This window comes from Aphelocoma coerulescens, chromosome 1A, assembly GCF_041296385.1.
Source record: "Aphelocoma coerulescens isolate FSJ_1873_10779 chromosome 1A, UR_Acoe_1.0, whole genome shotgun sequence".
NCBI classification, from domain to species: Eukaryota; Metazoa; Chordata; class Aves; order Passeriformes; family Corvidae; genus Aphelocoma; species Aphelocoma coerulescens.
The window spans coordinates 65,578,762-65,605,955 of NC_091014.1; the positions used below are offsets into that span (position 1 = coordinate 65,578,762).

At 40.8% G+C, this 27,194-nt stretch overlaps 2 protein-coding genes across 6 annotated transcripts in view; one reads left to right on the forward strand and one right to left on the reverse strand.

Moving 5' to 3' along the window:
* The window catches only part of IRAG2 (inositol 1,4,5-triphosphate receptor associated 2), a 37,279-nt gene extending 20,323 nt beyond the window's left edge, over positions 1 to 16,956 (reverse strand). For 3 of the 5 annotated variants that reach the window (XM_069003324.1, XM_069003326.1, XM_069003322.1), the window contains exons 1-17: positions 16,857 to 16,956; positions 14,587 to 15,196; positions 13,689 to 13,799; positions 12,721 to 12,901; positions 12,446 to 12,522; positions 12,288 to 12,366; positions 11,171 to 11,329; positions 9,920 to 10,037; positions 9,549 to 9,599; positions 8,366 to 8,443; positions 7,759 to 7,815; positions 5,841 to 5,900; positions 5,685 to 5,749; positions 5,499 to 5,598; positions 3,457 to 3,570; positions 3,091 to 3,192; positions 119 to 282 (exon numbers count right to left, since the gene is read on the reverse strand). In XM_069003324.1, the coding sequence (XP_068859425.1) occupies positions 119 to 282; positions 3,091 to 3,192; positions 3,457 to 3,570; positions 5,499 to 5,598; positions 5,685 to 5,749; positions 5,841 to 5,900; positions 7,759 to 7,815; positions 8,366 to 8,443; positions 9,549 to 9,599; positions 9,920 to 10,037; positions 11,171 to 11,329; positions 12,288 to 12,366; positions 12,446 to 12,522; positions 12,721 to 12,901; positions 13,689 to 13,799; positions 14,587 to 15,172 (2,102 nt within the window). In that variant the 5' untranslated portion in view covers positions 15,173 to 15,196; positions 16,857 to 16,956. Of the gene's footprint in view, positions 1 to 118; positions 283 to 3,090; positions 3,193 to 3,456; positions 3,571 to 5,498; positions 5,599 to 5,684; positions 5,750 to 5,840; positions 5,901 to 7,758; positions 7,816 to 8,365; positions 8,444 to 9,548; positions 9,600 to 9,919; positions 10,038 to 11,170; positions 11,330 to 12,287; positions 12,367 to 12,445; positions 12,523 to 12,720; positions 12,902 to 13,688; positions 13,800 to 14,586; positions 15,197 to 15,325; positions 15,507 to 16,856 lie in introns of all 5 variants that reach the window. The other 2 variants (XM_069003323.1, XM_069003325.1) reach the window with 2 other exon arrangements.
* A 5,489-nt stretch (positions 16,957 to 22,445) lies between these two features.
* Positions 22,446 to 27,104, forward strand: SPX (spexin hormone). Its single transcript, XM_069003777.1, has 6 exons — positions 22,446 to 22,451; positions 23,359 to 23,439; positions 23,556 to 23,613; positions 24,951 to 25,013; positions 25,652 to 25,735; positions 27,046 to 27,104. The coding sequence occupies exons 1-6, from the start codon at positions 22,446 to 22,448 to the stop codon at positions 27,102 to 27,104; spliced, it is 351 nt and encodes a 116-aa protein (XP_068859878.1).
* The last annotated feature ends 90 nt before the right edge of the window (positions 27,105 to 27,194 follow it).

Genomic DNA, 27,194 nt, shown 5'->3' on the forward strand with positions numbered 1-27,194 from the left:
AAAAAACCAAAACCAAGCAAAACCCAATCCCCACAAAAAAACCAACCAACCAACCAAACAAAAACAAAAAAAAACAACCAAAAAACCCCCCAAAAAGCCACATGCTTTGAAGGGGTACCTAGCAGAGAGCTCTTTCCTTAGGTGAAGCTGTTCTGTCTTGGTTCTCCTCAGGTTGCCTGCCATTCGAATAAAATCCTTGTCCAACGAATCCTTGCATTTTTCCAAGAGCTGGAGTTTCTGGGTCCAAAGATGTCTTTTTTCTTCTAGCTCTTGCTTGAGAGCCTGTGGAATTTTGAAGTTGCCATGTGGTTAGAGGAGGAGCAGAGCCAGAGAATGAGCCAGAGCCTCAATTTACATGGTGAGACTTGAGTTCCCTGCTGCAGCAATTAATATCATCACCTACATCCCACACTGTCAGCAGTAAAGCTAAAACTCCACCAGCAAGGTGCCCAGACACAGCAACAAAACCTGTAGCTTATAAAAGGAAGTATTAATAATGGCCATCTTGCAGGAAGCCATAAAATTGATAATTTAGGCTTCTGTGGCCCTTTCCTCAAAGTACAACTAAGTCCACTGGTACCAAATTGAGTTTGTATTACAACAAAATAAATGAAATAACCAAGAACCAATAAAATCATATTTCAGTTTGTCATACATGCCTAGCAGATGATCTTTGCCAGGGATGATCCCCATAACACAAGGCTTTTAGATTTACCTCTGGTTTGTAGGAAGAAAAAGGGGGAAAGGGTAAAAATTAAATATTAGGTAAAACTGAGCCCTCTATTTCTCTGAACAGTGACTTGAAGTATAAAGTACTGAGGAGAAGAATCCAGTGCTCTCTCTCTGACCTTGCTCAACTGAACACATGAAAGAGTGTCCTCAGCTTTTAAAGAATGCTTAATGAGAGTCAAACAGAGGTCAGGAAAGAATGAAGTTTATATTCCTGGGATTTTGCAACAATTCTAAGGGGAAAACATCAATCTTACAAATACAGGCCACGTTATCTGCTTGCAAGTTGGAGTCAGATGTTCATGAGCTTCAAAAAAAAAAAAAAAAAGCACATCAAGTATCATGCTTTAAAAAAAAACAAAACCCAAAAGCGGTTTTTGCTGATAGGTTTCCTAGGATGACATGGGATGTGACCATGTGCAACTGCCCACATCCTGAGGATCTGCTTCTCAGCCAAGGCAGGCAGCACTCACTCGTAGAAATACCATGATTTTGACAATTAAGTGGTATAGGCTTATCAGGGCACATGTGCCAGTCTTATCTCCCAGTAGAAGGGTGAAAAATATTTTGCTGTTGCTGTCTATATATACTTAAGTATGTGTATATATGCACAAAAACATAAGCACATTTCAAATTCACTTTAATGCCTAATATCCTTTAGACATACTTGGAAATACTAAACCCCAACAAAACATGGCCACAATGTATTTCACAGGAAATGGTGGGCAAGACTTCTAGTGACAACTTTTGTTGTCAAACTAATTAAATTTTGGACCATGCACTTCCTCTAAGGCTGGAAGAAGCTACTTTGGATCTCTTTTTTATTGGATCCACTGTTGTTCAGCTCCCTGCACAAAATTTCACACATATCTGGCTTCCTCTGTCTAGTTGAGGATAATTTTTGACATGAAGTCACTTCCCATCCCCCACCAAATAAAAGGATGGGACCTTTTATTTTTAAAGGATTTTGTTCTTTCTTGATCCTCTGTTAGCTCAGTTTCCAAATGCATCACTCTTTAGGAGCCAGAATAGGATTCACTTGCCACAATCAACTCCAACCCCCACACTGAAAGTTTTTTAGCTTCACATGTTTAACAGGAATATGATCCCAACGTGAATGTAACTTCACAAGCATTTTTCAGCTCTGACAGCTTTGAAGGAGGAGGTTTCCAGTCAAGATCAAAAAGCTACAGCAATTCATGAGCCAGCAGTTTCCTTGAGTCTACCCAAAGTCACATCTGGGTGAAGATACTGAGAGGATTGCACCTTCCCTAAGAGGAAGGTTTCAGGATTTACCTAAAGAAAAAATATTAACAAACCTGACTTCTGGACTGGATGGCTCCCAGTGATTGCTGCAGCCCTGCCCAGGAGACATTAAGAGGCCCAGTTACACCATTCTGCAGCACCAGAGGAAAAGAGAAGGGCAGTTTTCTGCCCAAAGAACCAACAACTGCAAGCAGCACATCCCCTGGTGGCACCTGCTGTCACCCAAGGGAGATGGATTGAAGGGTTTGACATCCATTAGGGAGCTGAAAAACAGCCTTAAGGTACAGCTTGGGGTTGTTCAAGCATTCCTAACAACAGATCAGCAGGAAGAAGCAGGTTAGAGAAAAAGCCACATCCAATAAGATAGAAATTTCAGAAACTGTGCTGTTACAGGGGAGAGGAGGAAGGAACAAGAGTGTTTAGTTGTGTCCACAGGCACCTGCTACTACATGGGGAAGATATTTCTACCAGTACCTTAAGCAAAAGTCCTTACTTGCAAGCCTCACAAGAGGTATGAGGAACAGGAGAAGTGCATTATGCAAGATTAAATTGTAAAACAAGGTTTTGTTGAAAGTTTTCCTGTGGAATATACCCAGTAAAAGCAGAACTCTTCGCCTTTCACAACAAAATAAGCCCTGTGAAGGTTTTGATCTGGAAATTTGGTTATAAAGCCTCATCACTCCTCTTGATGGTGAGACCATCCAGTGCCATCACCAAATTCAGAGCATGGGGGAAGTGGGTTCAAGGCACACAGAAACAGGCAGTGGGCAGAAAAGCTTCATTGTTCACAGGACACAGTGTTGCCACTGGCCTCATTTTCCTCTGCTAATTGACCTGCTCCATCTGCCCTTTCCTTCAAGCAGAGTTTGAACAAAGGGAGCTCTTGCCCAAGACAAGCCAGCAAGAGCACAGCATGTAAGTGATCATCCTTCTCCTCAAAAAAACCCAGTCAAAAATATTTCTCTCCATTTCTGACCCACAAATGGACTCTGATCTCCAGTAATTAGCATACACAGCATGCAGCAGCAAGATACCCACCTGGATTGTTTGCACAGCCCCACCATTTCACTAAAGGCTCCAGAGAAAGTTACTCACCACAAGTTTTCTTTCCCAGGCTTCTTGCATGTCCTCATCAGGGTCTTTTACCCATTCTAATGAGGCCATGACAAGCTCCTCTGCTTCAGAGGCTTCCTCTTGCTGAAAAACAAAATAAACCTCAAAACAACTCCCCCCAGACTCTGGCATTTGTAGTGCTCATCTAGAACAACTCTGCCCAGAATTACCCAGGATATAAGTTAGAGTAGGTGCCAAGTGATATTGTTAAACTATGCCCCCCTCTACTCTCAAACTATTCTTATTTTTGCGAAAGGAGTAAATAATCTGATTATCAATGCCTGGAAAATTCCCAATTAAATTGCTGATCAAAACAACATCGTTATCCATGTAAGCTTTGCCACTGACCAGGCTTTGCATGATAGTCTTGAATTTTTCTCCTGCATATTCAGGCCCCTGAAGCAAAAGCAGCACTTCACGGTCCAGTGTTTCATCCAGGGATGTCCACTCAGTCCTGAGAATCTTTGAAGAGATGGAAGACCCAGCTAGTTTATTTTGACATCCCCTTATTACAAACCAGCATCAGTGACATTTAGACTTTCCTGAAGTCCCCCTGCTCTGTATTTACCAGAAGGTCAGTGCTACTGAAACTTCAGGCTTGGAAAAGCTTTGTCAAACTCATCACATCAATGGGGACTTAAAAAAAAAAAGAAAAAAAAAGCAAACCAGCCAAGCTGCTGAGTGATCCAGCGTAAATATTCATGTCGGGGTAGGCAAGAGGAAGTCAGTAATTAGTTATCTTTATTCTGAAGAGGCTTTACCAAGTGATGAATAAGCAGAGCCCTTCCTTGCTTTACAGGTGACTCGGTGGAATCATGTCTGACTGCAGCGTTTGAAGGGCAAACAGTGACTCACCGGAGCTCTGGGGAGCTGCGATTTGGGATGATACCTTAACTCTTCAAAGCTGCCTAGCCAAGCCTACCTCTCCTTCCCAGGCCTGAAGTTTTAGTCCATTTGTACGTTTTTCTGGTTGTTGTTACAAATGTGAACTCTGCAAATGCACCTCGTACAAAAATAAGCAGCAATTGCTTAGCAGCATCTCTCTGCTGTCAGCTGTGCTGCACAGCTTGTATCTGAGGGGAAAGCAGCACACAGAGAAGGATGAGACTCCATGGATTGTCTAAGGAAATGGGAACAGGATAGCTCAGTTTAAAATCAGAACCAAAGGCATAATTGTAGCAGGATGCTCCACCTAAACTGGGGTAAAACGGCTTCAGCGATACCCTACCTGCAAAAATTATCAGTGGTGGACAGAGAAGGGGAATCATGCTGCTGTTGGTGTTGGAGAATGCCAAGACCAGCCTGATTCCTCGGTCCCAAAATGAAAAGTTCTGAGGATATGAAGAACACTGTTTCCTGACAGAAACTGGCAGGAAGTGGCAAGGTAAAGCTCCTGACAAGGGAACCAACTGAGCTGGCACAGCTGGTCTGGAAAGGTCTGACAGTTGATCACTTTATACCATAAAAGCCCAGTCCCACTTTTTAAAGTCAGGGGCTTCTGACACACCCCTTCAATCAAGGTGTGTGTGGAGATCCCTCCCTCAAGTGGGGACACTTGTCAAAGTTACTCCTCAAAGCTGAACAGAGGATTTGCCCATGGTCATCAACATGGGTGAGTAACAACAAACTCTATTGAATAATTATTAAGCTAGCTTTGAAATTATTGATTTAATAGCTAGTGCACTGTACACGTAGTTATAAGTAAATAATTCTGATTAAAGTCTTTTAGTCTAATCATTATCCTCTATTTATATAAATAACATATTTTATTCATTTAAATATATTTGGTTTACTGCCAAAGATGCTTATCAGAGTTCCTTAACAATACATTAGATGAAGACCCAACAACTTTATCAAGATGCTCACTCTAGTGCTGAATTTCCTTTCTCACTACATTAGGCTTCAGAGAAAAAGAAGTCTCCTCTTTCACAACTGAAAAATCATTGTTCATATCTGGTGTAGGCAGCACAAGAAGCAGACTGTCAGTTACTTTCTGCAGCATAAAAGCCTTTTTATATTGGAAAACTGATATCTTTTCCCATCAGTCTGTTCTTCTGCCAGCTAAACGCATGACCCAAGCTCCTCCAGATTTACTTTGAAGAGCAGAGGGGGGGTTGGAACTGGATGATCTTTAAGGTTCTTTCCAAAGCTGGCCATTCTAGGATAATATGAGCTAATTTTTTATATCTACAAGTGTTCTATTTGCTCTTCTTTGGGCTTTCTCCAAGGTGCTTGGGACAATATTGCAACCTTCTCATTCTGTGCTTACATGCTAGGATTAATGGCTTCAGATTCCAGAGTTATCTAACCATCTACAGGGAATGAGCTTTGTTATGACTCTGCTGACGCAAGACAACTGCAAAGAGATTAATTTAAGGTTTAATTCATACCTCAGAAGACTGTGCAAGCTCCAGTTCACAGTGCAGTGAATTCATCCCTTCAGGAATATTGCTGTTAAATTTACACAACAACGGGAAACTCAACCCATTCCTGAAAGGGGCAGGAAAAAATTATGTGTCAGTCTTTTTAGGATTTCTGATGAGCCACCTTTCCTGGGATTTGGTCACAATACTCACGAGATCAGCTCTTGCTGCATGTGTTGGATGTTCTCCAGCAGTTTATTCTTTTCAGCCCGCAGCGTCTAAAACATCCGTGGGGTTTGGTCAGAGGCTGACTTTGCCATACAGGATCAGCACTGGCCCTCCCTCACACAGCCCAAACCAAACCCATACCTCTATTATCGAGGAACACTCCACAATGGTTAACTTGAGTTCCTTGATATTCTGCTCCTTCTGCAGAGATTGTGGAGAAAAAAAAACAACAAAAAAAATTATATTCGATCCTCCATCACAGCAGTGAGAGGTATGATTTAACTTGAGCAGCAATCTGATTATGAAACAAAAATAGTCATGAATTTAATAGAATACAGTGAGTTACCATGCATATTAACTAATAAAAAGCACTCAGATGATCTTTTCTACCTAACTGCTGGAATTAAGGAGACAAACCCTCATTTCCAGGTGCTGTACTTTAATTTATTACTTACCTGGTTTCAGGTCCAACAAATTAAGTTAGACAGAAACACTCTAGTTTTAGCTTAAAACATGATCTATATTATATTCCAGCATGAGTTTTAATCCCAACTGACCCTGAGAACAAGTTGCAATATTCCAAGTTTACTGTAATTGTTTTTCATTATTAGAGGGTAGCACTCCATAGATTAAACATGACCTAACAGAAGGGCTGAAAAAGAGTCAGCCCTCATGGTAGGAATGAGGAATTGGTAGAAGAAGAACCTTTCTTAGCAACTAGCAATGAGCTCCAGTCAGGTTATGCCATTCAAATAAAAGACACTGCATAGACAGCAGAGAATTTATAAGAGAAAACAGGAATTTTGAGTAGGAGCTCTTGTCCTCTCACACCTTTATGAGTTCTTCCTACTCTCTCTTTAAAAATCATTGAGGTTTTTGAAAGAGATGAAGTGCACAGAAAGCTAAGCAGGAAAAGTGAGGTTTTAGAACCAGATTATCCTAATGCCAACAAGTAAAGCCAGTTTTCCACACCAGTTTCTTCAAAAATTACACCAACCACACACATTTATCCACACGTAATCTAGCAGTCTACTTTCAGAATTCCCATTTAGTCAATAGACTAAGAGAGTCTTGTTGAAATAAAATGATACTACAAAGCTCACAAAAGCTTTGAATCATTCAACTACAAGAAAGTGAAAGCTATTTAAAAAAAAAAAAAAAAGATTTTAATAAATTTGTACCCTTAAGCTGCTTCTGGAAAAACAATCAACCAAACCAAAACTATGAAAACATTCAGCTACAAAGTTATCAGCTGAATCACACCAGAGTTCAGTTCTCTTTGTTACTTTTTGAATTCAGCTGCAGCCACTTTGCAGGGAGCCCAAAAGTCAAATATTTTATCAGGAGATTTATACCATATTCTGCTAAGTAGAAACTCCACTAGCATAGAAGGCTCTTTGCATAATTCATGAATCCAGAGAAAGCCAACACATTTGTATAGTCTTATACCTTTGTGTTCTTGTCTATAATGCAAGAAATGTTCACTCCTCAGCAAAGCCTAGGCAATTACACCTCTGTAATAAAAGGACAGATTTCCAGTGGGCTTCAAGTCACCATTTCTAATTTGACACAAACAATTTCAGTAAAAGTCATGAAGGGGAAGACCTTCTGTAGGTCCCTGCTGAAGGAAGTAGCCTTTAGAAATTTCTGGACATTTTGTCTGAAGTTTGCAAGTTTGTTTTAATAGGTTGTGATTTAAAAAAAAAAAAAAAAAAAAAAAAAAAAAAAAAAAAAAAGAAGAAAAAGCAACTAAAATCCTGAAACCTTTAATTATGCTGACTCATAACCAGGTCCTAAAGTAGAGCTCGCCTACTTTGAAGCCATTTATAGGATCAGGTTCTGCAGTGTGAGAAGAGTAGAAGTAAGAGTGCCACAGTGAATACTACTGCCTTGCCTTTTTACAAATCATCCCATCAGTACAGACCAGGAACCTGGGCCAGTGGAAGCTGTCCCTGCCCATGGCAGGGGATTGGAACAAGGTATCATTAAGGTCTCTTCCAACCCCAACTGTTCTGTAATTGTGTGGTTTTCAGTCAGCAATGAAGTAAAAGCAACTAACCTGGATCAGGGTTGCCTCTTTATTCGCCACAGTGCTCTCATAGATATGGGCTTGGATCTGAAGAAGGAAAAGACCAAAAGTAAACCCAGCCATCAGTACAGACTATAATAAAAGTCTGTTCCTACTTGCTATTAGGAAAGGAAAAAGAGTATCAGTGTTCCTTGCTTAGAAAAATCAAATTTTTCTTTGAGTACCTTGTGTGGTATTTGTTTCAAAGTACAAGTCTTATACCCAAAGAATGAAAGCATTCTCAGCTTTCAGTCACCTTTGTTTCCTCTCATCTGTCCAGGCCAATATTTCCAGTAACATCTCCCAAAGCATGACCTTAATATATTTTCTTGAATAGTGAGGGAAAGGTATCCAAAAAAAGTTTAACTTGGAGGAAAGAACAAAACTTTGGACTGTTTCTATTAGCCCAGTTTTTAGCCTCCAGACAGCAATTTCCTTACTGAAAGCTGTCACACTATCCAAGCTACTATTGCATTGCAGTCCTTCAATGTAGAGAGGTTCATGGCTGTCTGCCTTCCAGCAGCAGAAATTCCCCCTTCACTAGACCCAAATGAAATACAGGTTGACTTTTTATTCCTCCCAGCTTCAAAATGCTTACTTGAAGTTGTGCTGCATTTTTAGACAGCTCCAAAATCTTCTTTTGCAGCCCATCGGTGTCCATGCTGTTCCTAATAATCTAAACAAGACAGAGAGTGTTTAGGCACAGCTGAATGGATTGACAGCTTCTCCTTGAAGAAACCAGGAAAAAATGACATCTCCACCCCCAAGCTGCTGCCTACTCTCGAGCACTATCAGCATTTTTGCACATACATTGCATGTGTTTGCCCCACCAAAACTGCTTCTGCTCCTTTTCCCACCCAGAGAACTGGTAAAAGAGAAAACCCCTCAAAATGTGATTTATAACCACTGCCAGACCTCAAAAGCTAAAGAAAATGCCCTGCAGCATTGTTTTCAGAAAGATGTGGTTTAATAGCTATTTGGACTAAGGAGCTTTGCAGAAAGACTGATCTTAAGGTGCTTCTTTTATTACTAGTTGGATTTAGCCTGTTTCTCCATTTCCCCCTGAACAGTCTGAAATACATTTGGTAAGCAAGCGTTAAAACATTTTATCACCTGATAAAAACTGCTTTGTAAAATATTTGCTCTAATGAAGTAAAAAAAAAAAAAAAAAAAAAAAAAAAAAAAAAAAAAAAGAGTAAGAATGAACAGGTCTCCTCTGAATAAAAAAAAGCATAGGCATACACTGCTAATGTAGCTGCATTCCCTAAAAACCTCCTGTACATCCTTGGTCAGTGTCAATGGAGCCATCTGTGAGTGGAGACCCCACCCACTGCTTTTTTTTTTTTTTTTTCCTACATATTTTAATGTTACAGCTCTATACAAGGTTTCTCCTTTGTATCTTAAGGGAGGAAAACAGAAGTGAATATGAAATGAAGTGCTGGATAGAGATTGTTTCAATATAGATTTTGTGTATTTATAGCTGTGGAAACCAGAAATACATGGAATTTGCCTATAAATCTTAGAAAAAAGGTGGTGGTAGGAGAGAAGTAGTTTGTCCCCATGCTTCCCTAACCTCATATCCTTACTTATCCAGCAAGTGGAAAATCTGAAGCACAGTGCAACCCCAAGATACAAAGTTTTATGACAAATCATCCTTTTAAAATGCTAGATATTTTGATAACCTAATTAGCATGCCAGTTTTCAAAGTCTGACAAACATTTAGTTTCTTAATGGCAAATTTTAGCTAGGCAAGAGCACATCAAATCATAACTTTATTTTACCTCTTCCTGGAGAGAAGTAACTTTGATGTTGAGAGACTGATTTTCTTTTTCCTGATCAAGTTTATGAGGAAAAAAAAAGAGGAAAAGAAATAATAGAAAAAGAAAAAGAACAAAATAGTTGGTTTTAGCATGTCAAATTCAAAAGGAATTCAAAAAGGAACAGAGCACAAACACATGCAGAGCTGTGGTGTTGAATGCCTTTGTTTCAGAGAGCACACGGTAAGGGGACAGCTGAGGGTGGTGCAGCTCATGAACCCTCACTGAAGGTACAGAGAAGGTCTTCTGATTTTTAACAGCCTGAGCGGCCACACCACTGTTACAGCAAGGTGTGAGGTGCTGTACCAGGCAAACCAAGAAGGAAGAGCACCTACAAGCTGTTTGTTCTGCCAGAGAATCTGCTCTCTCTTCTCTTCTGACAGGTTCAGGTTGTTTCTTGCTTCCTCTAGTTCTTCTTCCAGTGATTTGGCTTTCAACACAGAGTGTTGGATGCTGCACAGGGGGAAGCAAATTCAGAGAAACTTTAGCCAGTTAATGCTGGTTGTTTAGATAGGCTGGAAATAGAGTATTTTTAGAAGCCACCAAGGACTTATTTTATGGCACAGAGACTTAACAAAAGAGCAACAATCAAGTTTAAGCCCATCATTTCTGCCCAGGAAGCAAAGGCTCATGGTTCTACTTCCTATTTATCACCCCCTTCCACTCTTACAGTGAGGGATGAAACCCCAGGCAAACAAAGCCATGTTAAATACATTAAAATTTTAGCTTGCTACAGTTAAATGTATCAGGTAACCTGAGCACAAAGCCATCTTTGCAACACTTCACAGTTTACAGTTGGAGAAACCATTTCAGTCCAGTTTTCCAGGATAAGCTCTGCACCATTTTCTTACCCTGATCTGATAAACCCCAAATCATGTGTATTAAAGTCACAATAGGCCCTTTTCCAAGCTAACTCTATCCTGCAGAGCATCCCAGAGCAGGTGGTCCCACAGAGGGGCATATGTCCCATGCCAGCTACCCTGCACAACTCTTGCCTTAATCTCCCCCAAAAATCCTGGGAGCAGTTTGGCAGCAGACCAAGCCATATCACAGTGTAATTAATTAGGCCAGATGAACACAATGAAAAATAGGCTTGTACTTGTGGCATTGATATGTCCCCAGGCTACAGAAACACTGAACAAGTGACACAACTTACCTCAGTCCTGCAAATGAGTAGCAAAACAGCTCTCAGACACTCATTTCCCCTCTGCTTGGCAACAAGAGTGTGGTCTAGGATTGGAAGCCTTCCAATGCTTGGCTGTTCTCTTGGTAATATTAAGCCTTTTTTTTTTTTCCTTTTATTTCTTTTCTTTTTTTTGGTTTTGTTTTGTTTTACCCTGAGATTTTTCCCTCTCTGTACCCACACCACCACACGCTGCAGAAACCTGGCTCTAAGATGAATGATTTTCTAAGAACCAGGAGGGACAGAGCAGAACAATCAGACAAGAGGGCTAAACCTTACAGATATTACATAAAGTCAAGAAAGCCACTGTGGTGAAGAACTGGTGAGGAGAAAAGCATGAAAGCAAGGCTGGAAGAACACAGCTCTGCCCGTAGCAGGCCTGGTGCCATCAAGGTCCCCCCACCTTTTTAATTGTTGATGTAGATGCTCATTATCTGCCAGGAGCTTGTTGTTGGTCTCATCCACAGCTTCCAAGGTGAGCTTCAGCTTGTTGTTCTCTTCCTGAAGCTTCTGGTTGTTGTACTGCAGGTCCGCAACACAGGCTATCAAGTCAGAGGTCTCCCTGTCCCAGTAAGAAAGCCAGGAAAGACTGAGAAAGGTGATTTGATCTACTGCAGACTTTTAAAACATCCTAATGCACATATTAGAGGCCAGAGAAGAGCCCACAGAGGACTTGTGATGCTGCAGTGTCCAGTCATTTGCTCTGCACAGAGGTCTTGGAGCATCTTCAGGTCAGTTCTCCAGTTTTAGGACACCAAGAACAGTTTTGGTTTTAAGCACTTTTTCTGCTCCCTACAACTGAAGTTTTCTGCCAGCAAAGGGCCATAGCTGGATGTCTGTATTGAAATGCCTTTAACTAATCACCTCTTGGGCCACTAATGATGCTTCTGTACTCACTCTGCAATTTCTGGATCCTTTCTTTTCCCCAGGCCATCCTCCACTTATGCTTTCAACCAAAACATGAATGAGGATCATTCTTTTGAGATCCTGAGAAATTATAGGGAAGCATTACAGAGCAGATCTTGCATCTCTGACTATGCATGAATTGCAAATGAAACTTCTCCTCTTTGTTAAGTGCTTTGCTATTAACAGAGTCCAAGTCATAGACATAACTGCTACTACTACGATAAACCCAACAAACTCCCTATCATAAGAAAAACAACCCCAAACAAAACCAAGATCAGATTTTCCAGGGCATAATGTCTTATTGTCAGACAACTAAGAATTTGGTGGAGAGAAGGAATCAGTTTAAACAGGGAAACACATGGCAAATCTCTGACCACAGGGAATTAAAAAGGCAAATGGACACAGAAGCACCAAGATATCAGCAGGGAAATTACTGGTGTGTTTTTAAGTCTGAGCAGAAGCTGTGAGGAAGAAGGCAACAGCATCAAGAGCTCCTGCAGACTGAGGTGAACATTAAACTCTGCCAGGATAGTGTTCCAAAACAGAGGTTCTAGGAATTTCTGTCAAGTAATTCAATACTACATTCTGAGAAGGAATTGCTTAAGTGGACTTACATGTCTCCTTTAGACACATCACCCCCAAAGGCCTCCAGGCTTCCTGATGTAACATTCATCCGGACATGTGTCTTTTTGGCTGAAAGAGGTGGGGGTTTTGGTTATAGAGCAAGAAAGTGGGGCTTTCCTGGACAGAAACAGAGTAAAACATCGTGCACCTTCAGAGATGTTTCTAGGTACTTGAAATTCCAGGTCCTCCATGCTTGCTGATGATTCTTCAGTAGCACCTTCTTCCCTGAAAGAAGGGAGCATCCAGGGTCACAAAATCAGCAGGACACTGGGCTGCTTACCAGCTTTGTAACACAAAACTTCAGCCAAACCCAATATTGTGGACATGGTGCCCCAATAACACCTTCTTTCCAGAGTCACAGGGGAAGTTTATATCTCCTGTTTTCACAGAGGCATTGAGAGAAATTTATTAAAATGCTGTTACCATTTCCTCTTACGGTCTTCGATCCACTCTCCCATGATGGCCTGATATGTTTCCAGGTCCATGGAGATATCTTTGTGCTCTGGGTCAAGCATGTTGCACAGCTCCTCAAGACCACTGTCCTCTGATCCCCGACTGGTTGTATGTCTCAAATAATCAACTATTTTGGACACTGCCACTTTTCCTAAAGCAGAAACAGGGGTCAGGCTCCAAAGCCAGGCAAGGCATGATAAAAAAACTGTAAAAGGCCATGCTACTGAACTGCATTGCATCCAAGTGCCCTCAAGAGCTGCAGACAAGCAACTGATCCCTGCAGCTGTAGTGTGTCCAGAAAAAAAAACGGTTTAGAGATCTTGTTTGTTGTGTTGTAGGGTTTTTTTAGTGGTGGTGGCTTTTGGGTTTTTTCTAGTACGAGAATGTAAAAATCCAGTTTACTAATTTTGTGGATTTCAGTTCAAGAGAGACAAAAGTTGACACACAATACTAATCCTTGCTCTCAGGGCCAGGCTGGATGGGGCTCTGAGCAACCTGGGGTAGGGGAAGGTGTCCCTGCCCATGGCAGGGGCTTGGAACAAGATGATCTTTAAAGTCCCTTCCAACCCAAGCTATTCCATGATTCTACCATGTTTGAGCTGGAACTGGGAGAAATTGTCTCTTGCTCTGAAGTGTCCCAAGTTTCTAACAGCATAAAGGCTGAAAGAAAGAAACAGTCATTTGCAGTGAGGGTAATTCCTAGAAACATGTTGCTCCTCTATTTCTCCTGCACTAAAACACTGCAGAGAACAGCAGGGGAAGGGTCAGGCACCATGCAAAAGAGGCACAGACTCTTATACTTCTATTCTGCATCTGCCACAACAGAGGCACCTAAGCATGCCAGAGATTGGCATCTCTCAGGAATCATAACACGATCTGAACCTTGGAAATCTGTTGAGAGGAGACCAAAAGAGAGCCCTGAAAAATCCCTGGCAAACCTGTGTGATGGATGTCACATGCACAGAAGATGGTGGTCAGCAGGTCCTCTTCACAGATCAAGCTCACATCGTATATGTTGTCAGCTTTGTAGGCCAGTGTCTGCCTCCCTCCTGCAAAGAATAAATCTGTTATTGCCCATTTTTATTTGTTCATGATAACTTTCATTCCATACGACTGAAACAACAAAACCTACTAAGCAGCTTCCCCTCTAATAAAAACAGAGCTTTTACTGCCAAATAACAACCAGAACTGGCCCTAACTTGAGCCTCTGAGCTGGAAATTACTTCATGCATCTACTTTTACACATGCATTTTTGGAAAAACTTTTTTATTCTTTCACCTGGAGTAAACATAGGAAACAGAACATTTTAAGAAGCCAGGTATTTCTTCCCTCCCCCTCCAGATATATTGTAGAGAAATCATTATAGTTGAGTCAACTTGTTAAGAAAGCAGTCCCTAAAACAAACAAACAAAAACCCCACAAAACCTCCAAACTAAGAGCGACACCCAAATTCATGTATCTTCTAGGTTAGTCTATATTAATAGCCAAATCATAGTTTAAATTAATAGCCAAATAAAATTTGGTTATAAAAAAAAAGCTAATAGTAGTCTAAATCTTTTAAACTGTTAAAAAAATCTCCATCTCTTAAACCAAAAGTTAATTACCAAATTTGAAAAAGTTTTTGCCTTATTAATTCCTTACAATTTACATTCACATTAATATTTTTTAGAGAAAACTTCAGATTTTCCTCAGCTCTTTTTGCAGTCTTATAAGATTTGAGTGCTACTAAAATGTGTTGCTACCAGTTTAAGTGGTAAATAAATGTTGTCTATGTAGGCTGAGTGTTCAGATGTGTAGGATTTTGAATCAGGGGATGTTTTTCTTCAGCATTTTTACCGCTTTCACTCGAAGGAAACATCTTCGGCACAGGAGGTTGGACCACAGCACTTTCTGGCTTCTTCTCAGATGTGAAGAAATATAAATTTGGACTTGATGTCAGATATTTCTGCTTGGACTGCACATCTTTAGGTTCAGCATTTGCTAAAGCACATGGTTTGTTCTGGGCATTGGCCTCCCTGGATCCAAAGCAGTATGGAGAAGAGCTCTCCATGGCATAGGCAGGCATCCACGGGCTGCTGGATCTCTCAGTGCTTTTAAGGATTGAAAAGGTGGTGTTTGCAGAGTAGGGGTCAGAGGTGGCCCCAAGACAAGGCGAGTTCGCAGAGAAAACACTGTCACTGTCAGGGCTGACCAAGGGTGAACGAGGACTCTCTCGATTCCTGCAGGTTCTCCCCTTCAGTATTTCTTCCAGGTTTTTTTTGGTACTGCTCTGTGGGCTGTCGAAGTTCCGGGACTGAAATTTTGGTATCTGCAAAGCTGGGTTGGAGACTTGGTCCATCATTTGGATGGATTTGATCTTCCTGCAGATGCTGTCGACTGGGTTGCGGTGCCGTTTCTTAGCTCCGCATTTCAAAGACATCATCAAATCCCTTCTCTTGCCAAATATCTGGAAAGAATAGGCACAAGATACAAGAGTCAGGGCAATCAGCATGCACATCTTTATGCCAATCTTTCCATTCAGCAGCCACCTTGGAGCTTTTGCATCCAGTGGTTTGAAAACCCTTGTTTCACTTACCAGCTGTGACAGAAACCTTTAGCCAGGATATTTTGTTGTCCAAGGAACTAGAAGTTTATGTGCATGTGGAAAAGTTGGAGAAGAGAGACAGAAATACTTCCTGAAATATCACTGCTTATTCTTGAATACCAGAACCATGGCAGGGAGGTGAGGGGAACAAAAATGAACACTGAAGAACACCCTGCAAATTAGCAGAGGACATTTTAGATTAAAGCAAGCGCTTTAATTTTATTTGGGGAAGTGGGGAGGCAGGAAAAGTGAGGCCAACAAGAGTTTCAGCATTTCTGTGAGCCTACAAGAACAAAACCCTCAAAATCCAGTGTTTCTTCTGCTAATTAGCCACAGATGTCATGGTGCCACACTGGGAATTACACAAGAAACACGTCCTACAGAGGCACCTCATCTTGTTTGTATTTTTATTATCTATTCTCCCAGGCAACATTTAAAAAGACATTTCCTCCAAGATAAGCATGTCTCTGTCTGACTAAGGCATGGGAGGTTCACTTTGCCAAGATAAGTCCACATTCCAAGTGAGGTTTCCATGTCTACCCTGCACATTGCAACCGCCTGAACTGATCAGCTGGCAGCTTGCAAGGGACAATGGGGACTTTGAGCTTCTCAAACCACTAAAGCAGCATCTGCTAAAACATCAGCACCAAGAATGTTCACTGGGGGATGCCCTCAGCAGGCCTGGGACAGGCACCCACATCTTGGCTGAATCTTTGTCACTGGGAAGAAACAAGAGGGGAAACAATTCCAGTAGGAAGCAACATTGAGATTATCAGGCTATATTATTAAATAATAATAACATACCAGATGAAGCTGGCTGAAGCTCCAAAGAATGAGATTTTAAGCATTTTTTTTAGGTAGAAAAATTAATTCCTTTCCCCAAAACCAGCAGCAGGCTTCACTAGCACTTAACACTTGCATAATATTTTGAAGCAAGGAATAAAATCATATACAAGTATTTATTAATCTAGATTGAAATAAAGATAAATACTAAGTATTTTATTTAAACTGGTTTATTACAACCTGCCTGCATGGCAGCAACTTAGTTTTATACAAGCAGAGGCAAGGGCTCCAAGTTAATTTTTCTGATATTTCTATAAGTAGCAATATTTATGTTAATGAACACATCTCTAGCCACAGGAATACTTCAGGAAAACCACCATAAGGAAAAGCTCAGAACAATTTTAGAGAAGAGACTACTTTTTAATTATGGCTGTCTTAAAAATTTCTTCCTCAAATAAATGCCAGGAAGTTGAAGCAATCTTCTATATTAGGATGCATTATTACAGATGTATTAACTTTAAAGAGGTAGACAAATTAGCTTTAAATCAAAATGTTAAAAACACTGCAATTAGATTTAAGACTGTTCTTAAAGTGCACAAGAGCCTTCAAGCAGATACAACTAAAACTCTATTAAAGGGTATTTGACTTCTTTTCTGCAATGTACCAGTAAAGAAAAAGAAAACAAAAAAACCCCAACCAAAACAACAACAAAAAATATAGCCCAAGAGCTTATACTTACACTAGCATGTGGAAAAATAACTTCTCTTCCCTCTCTGAGGGAGCCAGCACAGCTATTTCAGCTGTTCCTCTGAGGAGTAGTAGCTGACTGAACTTCAGTGTTCAAATGAGCAGAGGGCTCATCTGCTGGAAAATCAGCTTTACAAGGTACAACTGCTGCCACTCAGCCCTCAGCTGAGAGGGACCACCAGCTGCAACCAGGTTCTAATCTAGCATCAGGCTCCAGCTTTCTGGCCTTTTTACTTTCTTTTTTCCTCACATCTCTCCTACCACTGTTAAATTAATTGCCTGGGAATTCAGTGCAACTTGAAGTCTCCCTGCTCTTCTACTTGTTTGTTAAAACAGCAAGGAACATTGTGATATAGGTTATTGTTGTGTCAAAACTTTGGTTCCTGGGATGTTTCTCACTTCTATTAGCAGTTCTTTTCTGCGTTTCACACCTACAGCAAAATTTCAGGCAGGAGCAGATCTCTCCTAATTTCTGACAGTTAGAACAGGGAATCCAGGAACTGTATGAATTTCATCGCTCTCACCACTTTTGAAAGGAAGGAAGTGTTGAAGTCTCTTGAGCTGATAGTGTATTAAATAGTCTCTGTGTTAACTCTCTGCTCTGCCCTTGGTTCTGTGAAAAAAAAAGAAAAGGAGTATCTTGTCATTAGGACCCTTAACTAATTCTTCTTTTTTTGTGTTAAATTATCAAGACATGTGCAGTAGGGCCTGTCTATCCAAAGAGCTCTACGGCTCCTGCTAAAGTCCCTTGTAAATGCCTATGCTTAGATGGTCACATCTCCTTTCCAGCCTGCAAACTGGAGAAAATTGGTTTTCAGCTGGTCTTTTCACCTGGTGTTTGCCCCAGACTTGTCCATTGCTGGAAAAAAGAAATGGTTGTACCATCCCATAGCTTACTGAACTTCAGAAGTAACACCTCTTTCTGAGATGTTTACACGTTCCAAAAGTTTGTGGATTTCCACTCTTTCCTGATGCTTTCAAACATCCCTCACCCCACATAATATATTTAAATTTTACTTATAATTATCCCCTTCACAAACACACTTGTGAGAAAAGCAGAGCCTGGACCTGGTTGCAGCACTGCTCACACATTAGTCCTCAACAAAGTCCCTGTTACCTCTCTTGTGTGAGGCATTTACAAGATCTCTAACAGACTGGATTTTCTACACCTTGTTCTCTTCCTTAAGCAGGTTTTATCACAGTTCTTCTCCTACAGTCTAGAGAAAAGACAAAAAGCTTCTCCAGCAGATCTGCAGTGCTTGAAACACACCCACATTCAGACATTGAGGTGCTGAATGTGCAACAGAATAGTTCAATAAATTTGGGCCAGCGACTGATGGACTCTCTAATCATGCACCTGGTTTACACCAGAGGGTATCTCTTCCCTTCAGAGCTGCACCATGAAAATTCACCCTCCCAGAGAAGATGAAGACATCCCTACTTAATTGCAGGGGGGTTGGACTAGATGACTTTTAAAGATATTCTATGGTTCTGTAAATTAAGGCCTATTATGAAAATAAATAATACTGAAAAACATGTTTATGTGGCATAAAATGTATTGATGGATCTCAGATAGGATTGTTTTGGTCAATAGGTTTTACAAGGCAAATATGGAACTTGTACTCAAATTTCCCCCTAGTCTAAGTGGGATATATGAGGTTAAAGTCCAGAGTCAGCTTTGAAGGATCACAGAAACACAAAAAAAAACATCCAAAAAGAAGATATTAAGAGGTCATACGGTTCATCACCACGTGTCTGGGCAGGATCAGTTGGGCAATGAGTCCTAAAAAGGGGTTGTCTAATCTGTTCTCAGAGTTTCTCAGTGATAACAAATCAACATCCTTCTAGGGCTATCTATATTTGACTCTGCTACTGGTAGGAAGCTTGCCTTACAATACAACTTACTGCAAATTAAATGCAAAATACTTCGTAATTTCCTACTTTGCAGGCGCTGCCATGACATTTTACAGCCTTTTAGGATGCTACAGTAGCACGTAGGAGCCAGAAGTACTCTGTGCTAGGTGCTGTTCAGGTGCCAGACAGAAGTGGGATGTACTTCCCAGAGTTACCAAACTAGCAGAAAAAAAACCCAAACCAAAACAAACCCAAAGGAAATGAGAGTAAGCACAAAGGAAAGATCCTAAGTTCCAGGAGATTTATACCTTGACAGCACCAGTGTTTGCTGACGCACCCACTGACCACCTACACACACAACAGCTACACCTTTTACTCAGGAGCAAGCCACAGATCACTGGTGTCCCTGCTAGCAGTTAAAAATACACAGGAACAATGACTGTATCCTATATTTTCAGGGAAATATTTGGGAAAGTTCACGGTTGTGACGCGAGTCACTGAGGTAAATTCGACCCCGCCGGTTAAAACTCCAGTGCACGAGAACATTTTTCTCTCACCTCAACACTGAACTTCAATGCCAGAAATTGGCTTTTTATCACTTACAGTGCCAGGATATGCAGCCCGTGCCCTTTAGATCATCTCGAAGAATAGGAATAGGTTATTTTCTTTCTAATAAGGGGTCCTGCTGCTATAGCAAGCTTCCCTCTGCTTCCTTCACTCAGGGTATTGATTACATGCCAGAGCCACTTCCTCCTCCAGGTGAATCAGCTGAGAAATGGCAGCACTGACGAGTGTTTCATGCACAGCTCATCCTCCTGAAGTGCCACAGTTTTTTAGTGTGTTATGATCCATAAACCAATTATAGGCTGCTTCATTTTTCAAGAGTAAGAGCTCACATGTGCCCATACACAACCACAGCTCTTCTGTGAATGCAAACACTCTCAGTACCTGCACTGCCTTCCCAAAACATTGCCTCCTGTCCCTGCTTGCAAATAAATTGTGTCCCATATGCCATCCTAGAAGTTTCTGGGAAGGGTGAGGTGACCACTTTCTCATAGGGTCATGGCAAGAAAAAGCTTTGAAGGGAGAAGCCGAATCTTTTAAATTTTGGTCCTTGAAGTAGAATTGACAAACCTGGAGTTCTTTGTTCTGCATGCAGGCTTCTTACAGATTTCCCGGATGATGATCTTGAAATACACTTTTGTTTGAAAACCAAAGCAACTTGAAGTCACTGGTCATAGTAAAAATAAATGGACTTAGAGCCATGAGTCACAAAGGAAGAGGCAATTTAAGGGAAAAATAAAAACCTTTTGAAATGAAAAAAATAACAAAGCCCCAAGCCATTTTGGAAATACAATTTGAAATTGGGTTCATTTCACCTGACATGAAAGGTCAAGGTCAACTGTCTCTTGCTATAGTTTGCAACTAAATTCCTGACTTTTAGATACCTTGGTGCCACTGAGGCCTCTGATGGTACAGCAATGAAACCATTCAACTTAAGATGATGCTGTCAAGATCTTGCTTTTGTTCTTGGACTGGTGGGCACCTGTTCCCCTAAGGCAGTTCAGATTTTGATCTGCTCAGTTCAGCTCCCTGCTGCCCTCCAGGCAGCTTCAAACAAGCCCCAATCTGCACAAGGATTCCAGTGGGACTCAGAATACACCTAGGTTTGGAAGAGAGACTGAGACTCCAGCAAAACCAAGTCAGAGTAGCTCAGGTTTTGCAAAATGGTCAAAAGACAAGAAAAACTGAAGCTGTTTTTCTACAGCATGGTAACAACACAAATTTTTCTCCATGCCTCCCATTCTCCTCCTCTTCTCCCCAGTTGCAGCAGGAGGGCTGAGCTGGTTGCCCTCCCTGTTTATTTGTGTTACCTTGTCTCATTCCAGTGACAGGAAAAGCAGGGTTTATTTTCAATGCCAGACACATTCCAGTTTTCCTACCAGGAGGACAACCATCCTGAAGGGATTATACTTCACCCTGCCCAATCCCAAAGGCAGGGGGTTAATTTTCACAGGCTCAGCTGAATATTTTGATTCCAGCCCTGTGGTCTGTGTGTAAAGGGGAGATCTAAAGTCACTCCAGAAGGGAATAGAGGAGTAGCTTTACCTTTTCCAAGCCTCTGCATGTTAAATGTCTCTGGGATGCAATGCACAGCCCCCTTCTAAGGCTAAGGGTTAAGCATCATCAAGAAATGTCTCTGATCTGTCAGAGCACAGGGAAAAGAGCAGGGAAAATGTAAACTTCGCAGTGAAGTAGATGCAAGTAGAATCCCTTCTGCTGGCTAGGATGCATCAGGGCATGGTCTTTTAAAAAGGATAGAGCTCTAACAGCAGCTCCCAGCCACCACAGGAGCTGCTTGAGACCAAAACCTGAACTGCCCTCTGATTTCTTCCCTCTACACCAGCATGAGCTGCAGCTGATGGCAGTTCTGTATACTCAGTGAGCAATTCTGTGCAGCATGAGCAGAGAAAAGAGCGATACCCCCCAAAAGCTGGACAGCAATTGCACCCTCACTTAATAATGTGCTTTGGAGCAGTGTCCACAGACACACAGTGCCAGGGAGGAGCTCACAGTGAGCAGCCTGTCTGCACATTCCTCCTTGGACTCCACATCCATGAGCCAGCATTTGCCACATGCACGGCCTGACCTGGATTTTTGTCACACCACAGGCTGGCGCTCTTCGTGAGGCTGCTGCAGTAAATTTCCATTGGTCAATCTTCTAATCAGCAAATTTCTACCTGCCTGTTTGCTTTACTTCTCCTGCTTCCATCAAGTTTACAAAGGAAAAAGTGCAGGAGGAGAGATGATAACCCTGGCTATAGAGCAAGCAAGGCCAGGCATCAAGTGTGATTAGGTCTTTGCCTGAAGACCAAACCCACTCTCCATGACTGCAGTGAGCCCAACAATCACCCAGAAGTAGCTCATGGAAATGACTTCTCTGATCCCTGCCTTTTCTTCTGTTCACTGCTTCACTGTTTGACCTATTCAAGCCCATGATCTGGACTTTTACTCCAGCTAATCCATGACACAGAGAAGTTTTTCTGACTATGAGGAGTTCAAGGTTTATTGGTTTGGGTTTTTTTTGTTTGTTGGTTTTTTGCTTGTTGCTGCTGTTGAGCTTTGTACTTTTACTTGTGTGCAAGAAACCTAGATGCAAGAAATCATTAGAGAATCAGACCATAGACTACATCCTCTACATGTATGTGAGGAATAACCTCAAGCTAGTGACACTGGGTAAGTCACTTTTTTCTTGATGCTGGCGAGTCATTTACCAGCTTTTCCAGCCCCCACAATGGATAGTAATCTGATATATGCTAGATTATCCTGGGTAAACTCTCGCCATCCATATTAATACCCACCCTGGCTGTGATTATTGATCATCCAGCAGGAAGGTGATGCATTGCAAACACACAGGGCTGATGCTGATGTATTCAGGAGGTGTTCACCTGGTTAATGGGGTGCATCTCCAAGTGCATCCATCTTTCAATCATTTCAACCATGACTTCCTGCAAGACTGCAGGTTTCCCTCAGGAGTCATCAGACCTTCTGCTTTTTCATCTACAGGGCTGACAAGAGATCCCTTCAGATTCCTCCACCCTGTCACGGAAGGGGAGGGCACCTCCACTCTGAAGGTTTAAAAAGGGACCCCTGGACATGTAGGAGGGAGATCTTGTGACACATCATCCCGAGGAAAGAAGACTGAAGGTTTGTCACTGAGATAAGTATGAAGGTAAGTGAGAATTTTTTGGTGTATAGGAAACATTTAGTTTGTAATTAATGTTTTTTTGGTTTTTTTTCATGTGAGTGCAATGTTTAGGAACTGCAGGGAGGCTTAATAACTTTTCCTTAAAAATAACCTGAAAGAAATATACACACATATATATAATGTATATTTAAAAAAACCACCAGTGGCACAACATGCTCTCAAACCCAGGATGAAATAAACCACTGTGAAACATAAAGTTAGACTCTCTGCTGCCCATCACTGTTATCAATACATGAATAACAACATGGTCTGTGTGAACAAGCAGAGATGCAACTTATGCACAGAGGATTCATGCTCAATGCTTCCATTTGCATGTGCTGCATCAGCGAGCAAACTCAAAGAATTGAGAAAACCCACCTTCTGACTTGTGTTAATCATGGTTGATATTGATAGGATGCTAAATCTAAAACATTTTTTCCTTTTTTTCTTTTTTACCTGAGGAAGTAGAGATTTGGTCTCCTGGTTTGTTTGTTTATTTGTTTGTTTGGAATGACAAGCCCCCTACGTTTGCTTGTTATCTACAGTTTGGTAAAATCAAGGTAGATTTATACCATCCTTACCCATTTTGTACCTTATTCTCATTTCTGGAGGATTTGATATCCTTGCAAACAGGAACACAAAAGGTGCTTGCCTTGATGGCAGTTCTCACCAGGATGGAATGGATTTGAGAAAAAAGAATAAAGTCCTGTTTAACATTAATCCTCTGATCAGATCAGCGTGTACTGCAACACCCCTTGAGCAAGAGGAGGTTTGGCAGCAAGACAGGGACAAAACAGCAGCTGGAAACACCCTCACATTTAGATGTGAAGTTGGGAGGATGTGCAGATGTGAAAGGTTTTTCCTGCACCTTGTGGTTCTCTGTTGTGCACAGGGGCTGCATAAACTCACAGCATCTGCCCTGGCCCTGTTCCTGGCTGCATCCTTCGTCACCTTCTCTTGGAGTGCTCCTCAGGTGAGCTCAGGTTGGAGCTCATGAAGCTCAGAGGCTGGTGCCATTAATTATTTGCACTAATTAGCAACAGCATGGAATGTTGACGTCTCTTTTCCCTCCTATTTTTTTGCATAAAGACTCACTTCCAAAGGAGAAACTGGACTCCTCAGGCCATGCTCTATTTGAAGGGTGCACGTAAGTCCCGAGCTCTTTCCATTTTGAGGAGATAATTTTCTCAGCCCCTGGATTATTCCTTGGTTCCACACAAGCAGGAGATCCTGAGGATGCCATGGAGGTAGAAGTTCTGAGGCTTGCAGGGAGGTTGTGGTAATTGCATGGTGCTAATTATGTCAAGGTCACACCTTTGGTCCCTGTACAGGTAATCCACTTCAAAGTTGGACTCAGTGGTCCTTGTGGGTCTTTCCCACTCAGAATATTCTCTGATTCTGTACTTAGTTATTTCTTCTTGTCTCTGAAATTGTGGCATTGTCAATATTTTTTTTTAAAGAAATTAAATCAAAAAAGTAAGTGTTGAAAGAAGAAAAGGAAAAGAAAGGGCTGAAAATGTATAGGGTTTGATATTTGATTGTAAAACCTATTGCAAAAGCAGCTTCCTTATCTGAAATAATCCTAAAGGGGGTTTAAGACATCCTGGATATAGTTATCATTCCTTATTCCCACTCAGGCTTTAGTGAAACATCTTCTCAAGCAACAGGAGAACACAATTCCTGTTTCAAGCATCTTGCAGCAAAGTTGGTGTCAAGACCACAAGCAACCTCTTCTAAGGAAAACTTAGATGTCAGTGCCATCAAAATTATGGTGTTACAGTTGTGTGAATGAAATTTTGAGTTTCTACTGTTAGTCCAGAGTTAAAGAAGAATTAAATATGAAAGATAAAATTTAGAGCCAAAGAGAGATTTTGTCCTTCGATCCAAATCATCAAATTTTACAGAAATACTAACATGAAAAATTGTATTCTGAATTGTTGATTTAAAATTAAAAGCTATCAGGGAGGGCAGGTATTAAGGGAGGAAGAAAAAAAGTTCCCTGTAAATTAGAAAAAAAAAGTCATAATCCTGAGAGAGTGCAAGGGAGACAATACAAATAATAGTAAAACAAAATAAATACAGGCTCCAAACAACTGTAAATATAGCTGACAGTTCTAGTGACTTTAATACAATTATTTCTAGTCAAAGCAAAGATTTTGACTCTTTTTTTGTTTGGCTGCGTTTTTTTTTTAATTTTTCCAACTGAAAAATGCACTGTGTTACTTCCCTACTGAGCTTTTTATCATTCTTTTTGATGCATAGGAAGCAATGGGATTTTATTGTGTTAGTTTGGGATTTTAGTGGTTTTTTTTTTTCATTTTTTAAATAGAATTACAATCTAAAAGGCAATACTCTATAGTCCAGTAAAGAGACTTAAGGCTCTTGACCATACAGAAAATTGAAAACAGGGGATTTAAGGATTTTGAGGTTGGAATTACAACAAATTTGGAGGCTGTTTTCACCCTTCTCCCACTGCTTTTGTAGAGGGACGTCGCTTCATCTCAGATGAGAGCCAGAGGAAGGACCTGTATGACAGAGTGCAGCTCGGTGAGTCCATGAGCACAGGGGTGTGAAACCCATCCACCTTCCCTCAGGTTATGGGGGAAATCCGTGGAAATGGGAGGGGATTTGTTTTCCTGGAATCATAACCAAGGAAACAACGAACTCCCCTTTTTTTAGTCCCTTCATTCCAACCAGCACATGACAAAGACTGACTTTCCTCTCTGGTGCATCTGGGTGATTTCATTTACATAATTTCCAGACTGACCTGGCTGCTAAGTGGGATTTTCATCAGTGCTTTTGACTTTCTTTAAAAACAATCAAATCAAGCTATTAATTGTGCTGAAGTGACAAATAACATAAGCAGATGACATCAATCCACACAAGGCAATGTTTCTGGAGGGATCAGAATGTTGTAAAAACAGTTAGGAACATACAAAAACGGAAAATGTTCTTTTTACCTTCCATAGGATTTTGAAATAACTTCCCTTCAAAAAAGATTGCTAATCTCTCTTTTGTTATTTATCAGGCTGGTTTTTAGCAGACATTGCTATAGAATGAAGGACACAACAGTATTTTCTTGTCTTTGGGTCCCTAGTTGTAGAAATAATAAAAAAGCAATGAACAAAGTAAAGAAATGCCATCAGACACTAACAAACCATGAGCCTCTGATTTTTTCATTCTAGAAACACGCAGCCAAAACACAAATCCTTTATCTCTTTCTGAAGCTGCTGCACTGTTCCTTAGTTCCTTACAGAAAGCACAAGAAGGTAAATGCACATTTTGTCTTCCTCTAATCTTTTAAAAGTGTTTTTTCAGTATTTCAGTATTTAATTTCAGTATTTAATTTCAGTATTTAATTTACTAACAATTTAGCAAATTAGTCTGTTTTGAATGAAGATATTGTTCCACAGAGTGCATTGTATTGGAGTGGGCATTTACACAGATTAGAACATGAGCCACATAATGATAGCAGGTAAATATTTGTATATCATGCTTTTAATTTTCTTTTCAGATGTTTTCCTGGTTTGGATTCAAGGGAATGACTATTTTTAATTGAATTTTCAAAACCAATTCTTTACTCAGGTTCCTTTTTCTCTGTAATATTGTTTGCTTGTGAAATTTTTATTCCTCCACTAGATTTGGTGCAAAAGTTTAAAAGAATCCATAAGAGTCCCAGGAGAGGAGCTGTTGGTTTCACATCAGCAGGCTGAGACCCTAAACCTTTGCTCTCCATGTCCTTTGTCCTTAAATCTTTCACCTCTTCAGCTACCACAGACTTTTTTTTTTTTTTTTTTTTTTTTTTTTTTTTTTTTTTTTTTTTTTTTTTTTTTTTTTTTTTTTTTTTTGGAAATGGAGCTGGGGCTCTGTGCTCAGCCCTCTCTTCTCTATCCTGGCAGAACTCTGAACAAAAAAAATTCAGTGGCATTTTGGAGACAGAGAGAAAGGCAGAATTAAAAACAAGCATAGGGCTTTGGATAAAATATATGAGCAGTTCTAAAGTTAAAGCAGTGAAAGTGTCATTTGTATGCCCGCAAAATCCTCTGAAGGTGGATTTTTACAAATTTTAGTGGTATTCTCCTGCCTGCTGTTACTGTGGGAGAGGAGATGGTGGACAGCAACTGAGAAGAAAGGGTGAAATATCTGAGAGCAATAAGCAGAACTGGAAGCTTGTTTGGAAAATACTGTGTGGAATAACACTTCCATCACTGTAGTAGGGAATAACCAGTCAAACCTGGGTAAGGCATGCACTTTCAGATCAGCTGATTTTAGACTTGACTGAGGGCAGTGTGCAAATGAAGAACAAATCCATGATCTTCTTCAGCATGAAATTTTTTTGCTGTGTGCTAACTTACCCCTGTGGACATGGTTTGTATCTTTGCTCTTCAGCAAACAGAAAAATTCCTACATTTAAAAATGAGAGAAGACATGATTGTTTTTAGAGGTGCTGCTTCTCTTAGCTGAGCAGTCACACTGCACTGAATCTGTGCCTGAGGCACATCTGAAAGCTGAAAACTTTGGCTGACTGAACTTTCCTTTATCTACAACTTACTTCTCCCCATTGTGTGTTGTTTTACAGCGGAGGAAGAAAACAGTGATCACCCTGGCTACTTGGCAGACAATCTATCGAACTGGTGAAATTATTTAAAACATCTTTAACATTTGTACAGCTTTGAGCCTGAAAGCATAACTTTTGTAAGCAGAGTGTTTCATCCATTCTCGCTGAAG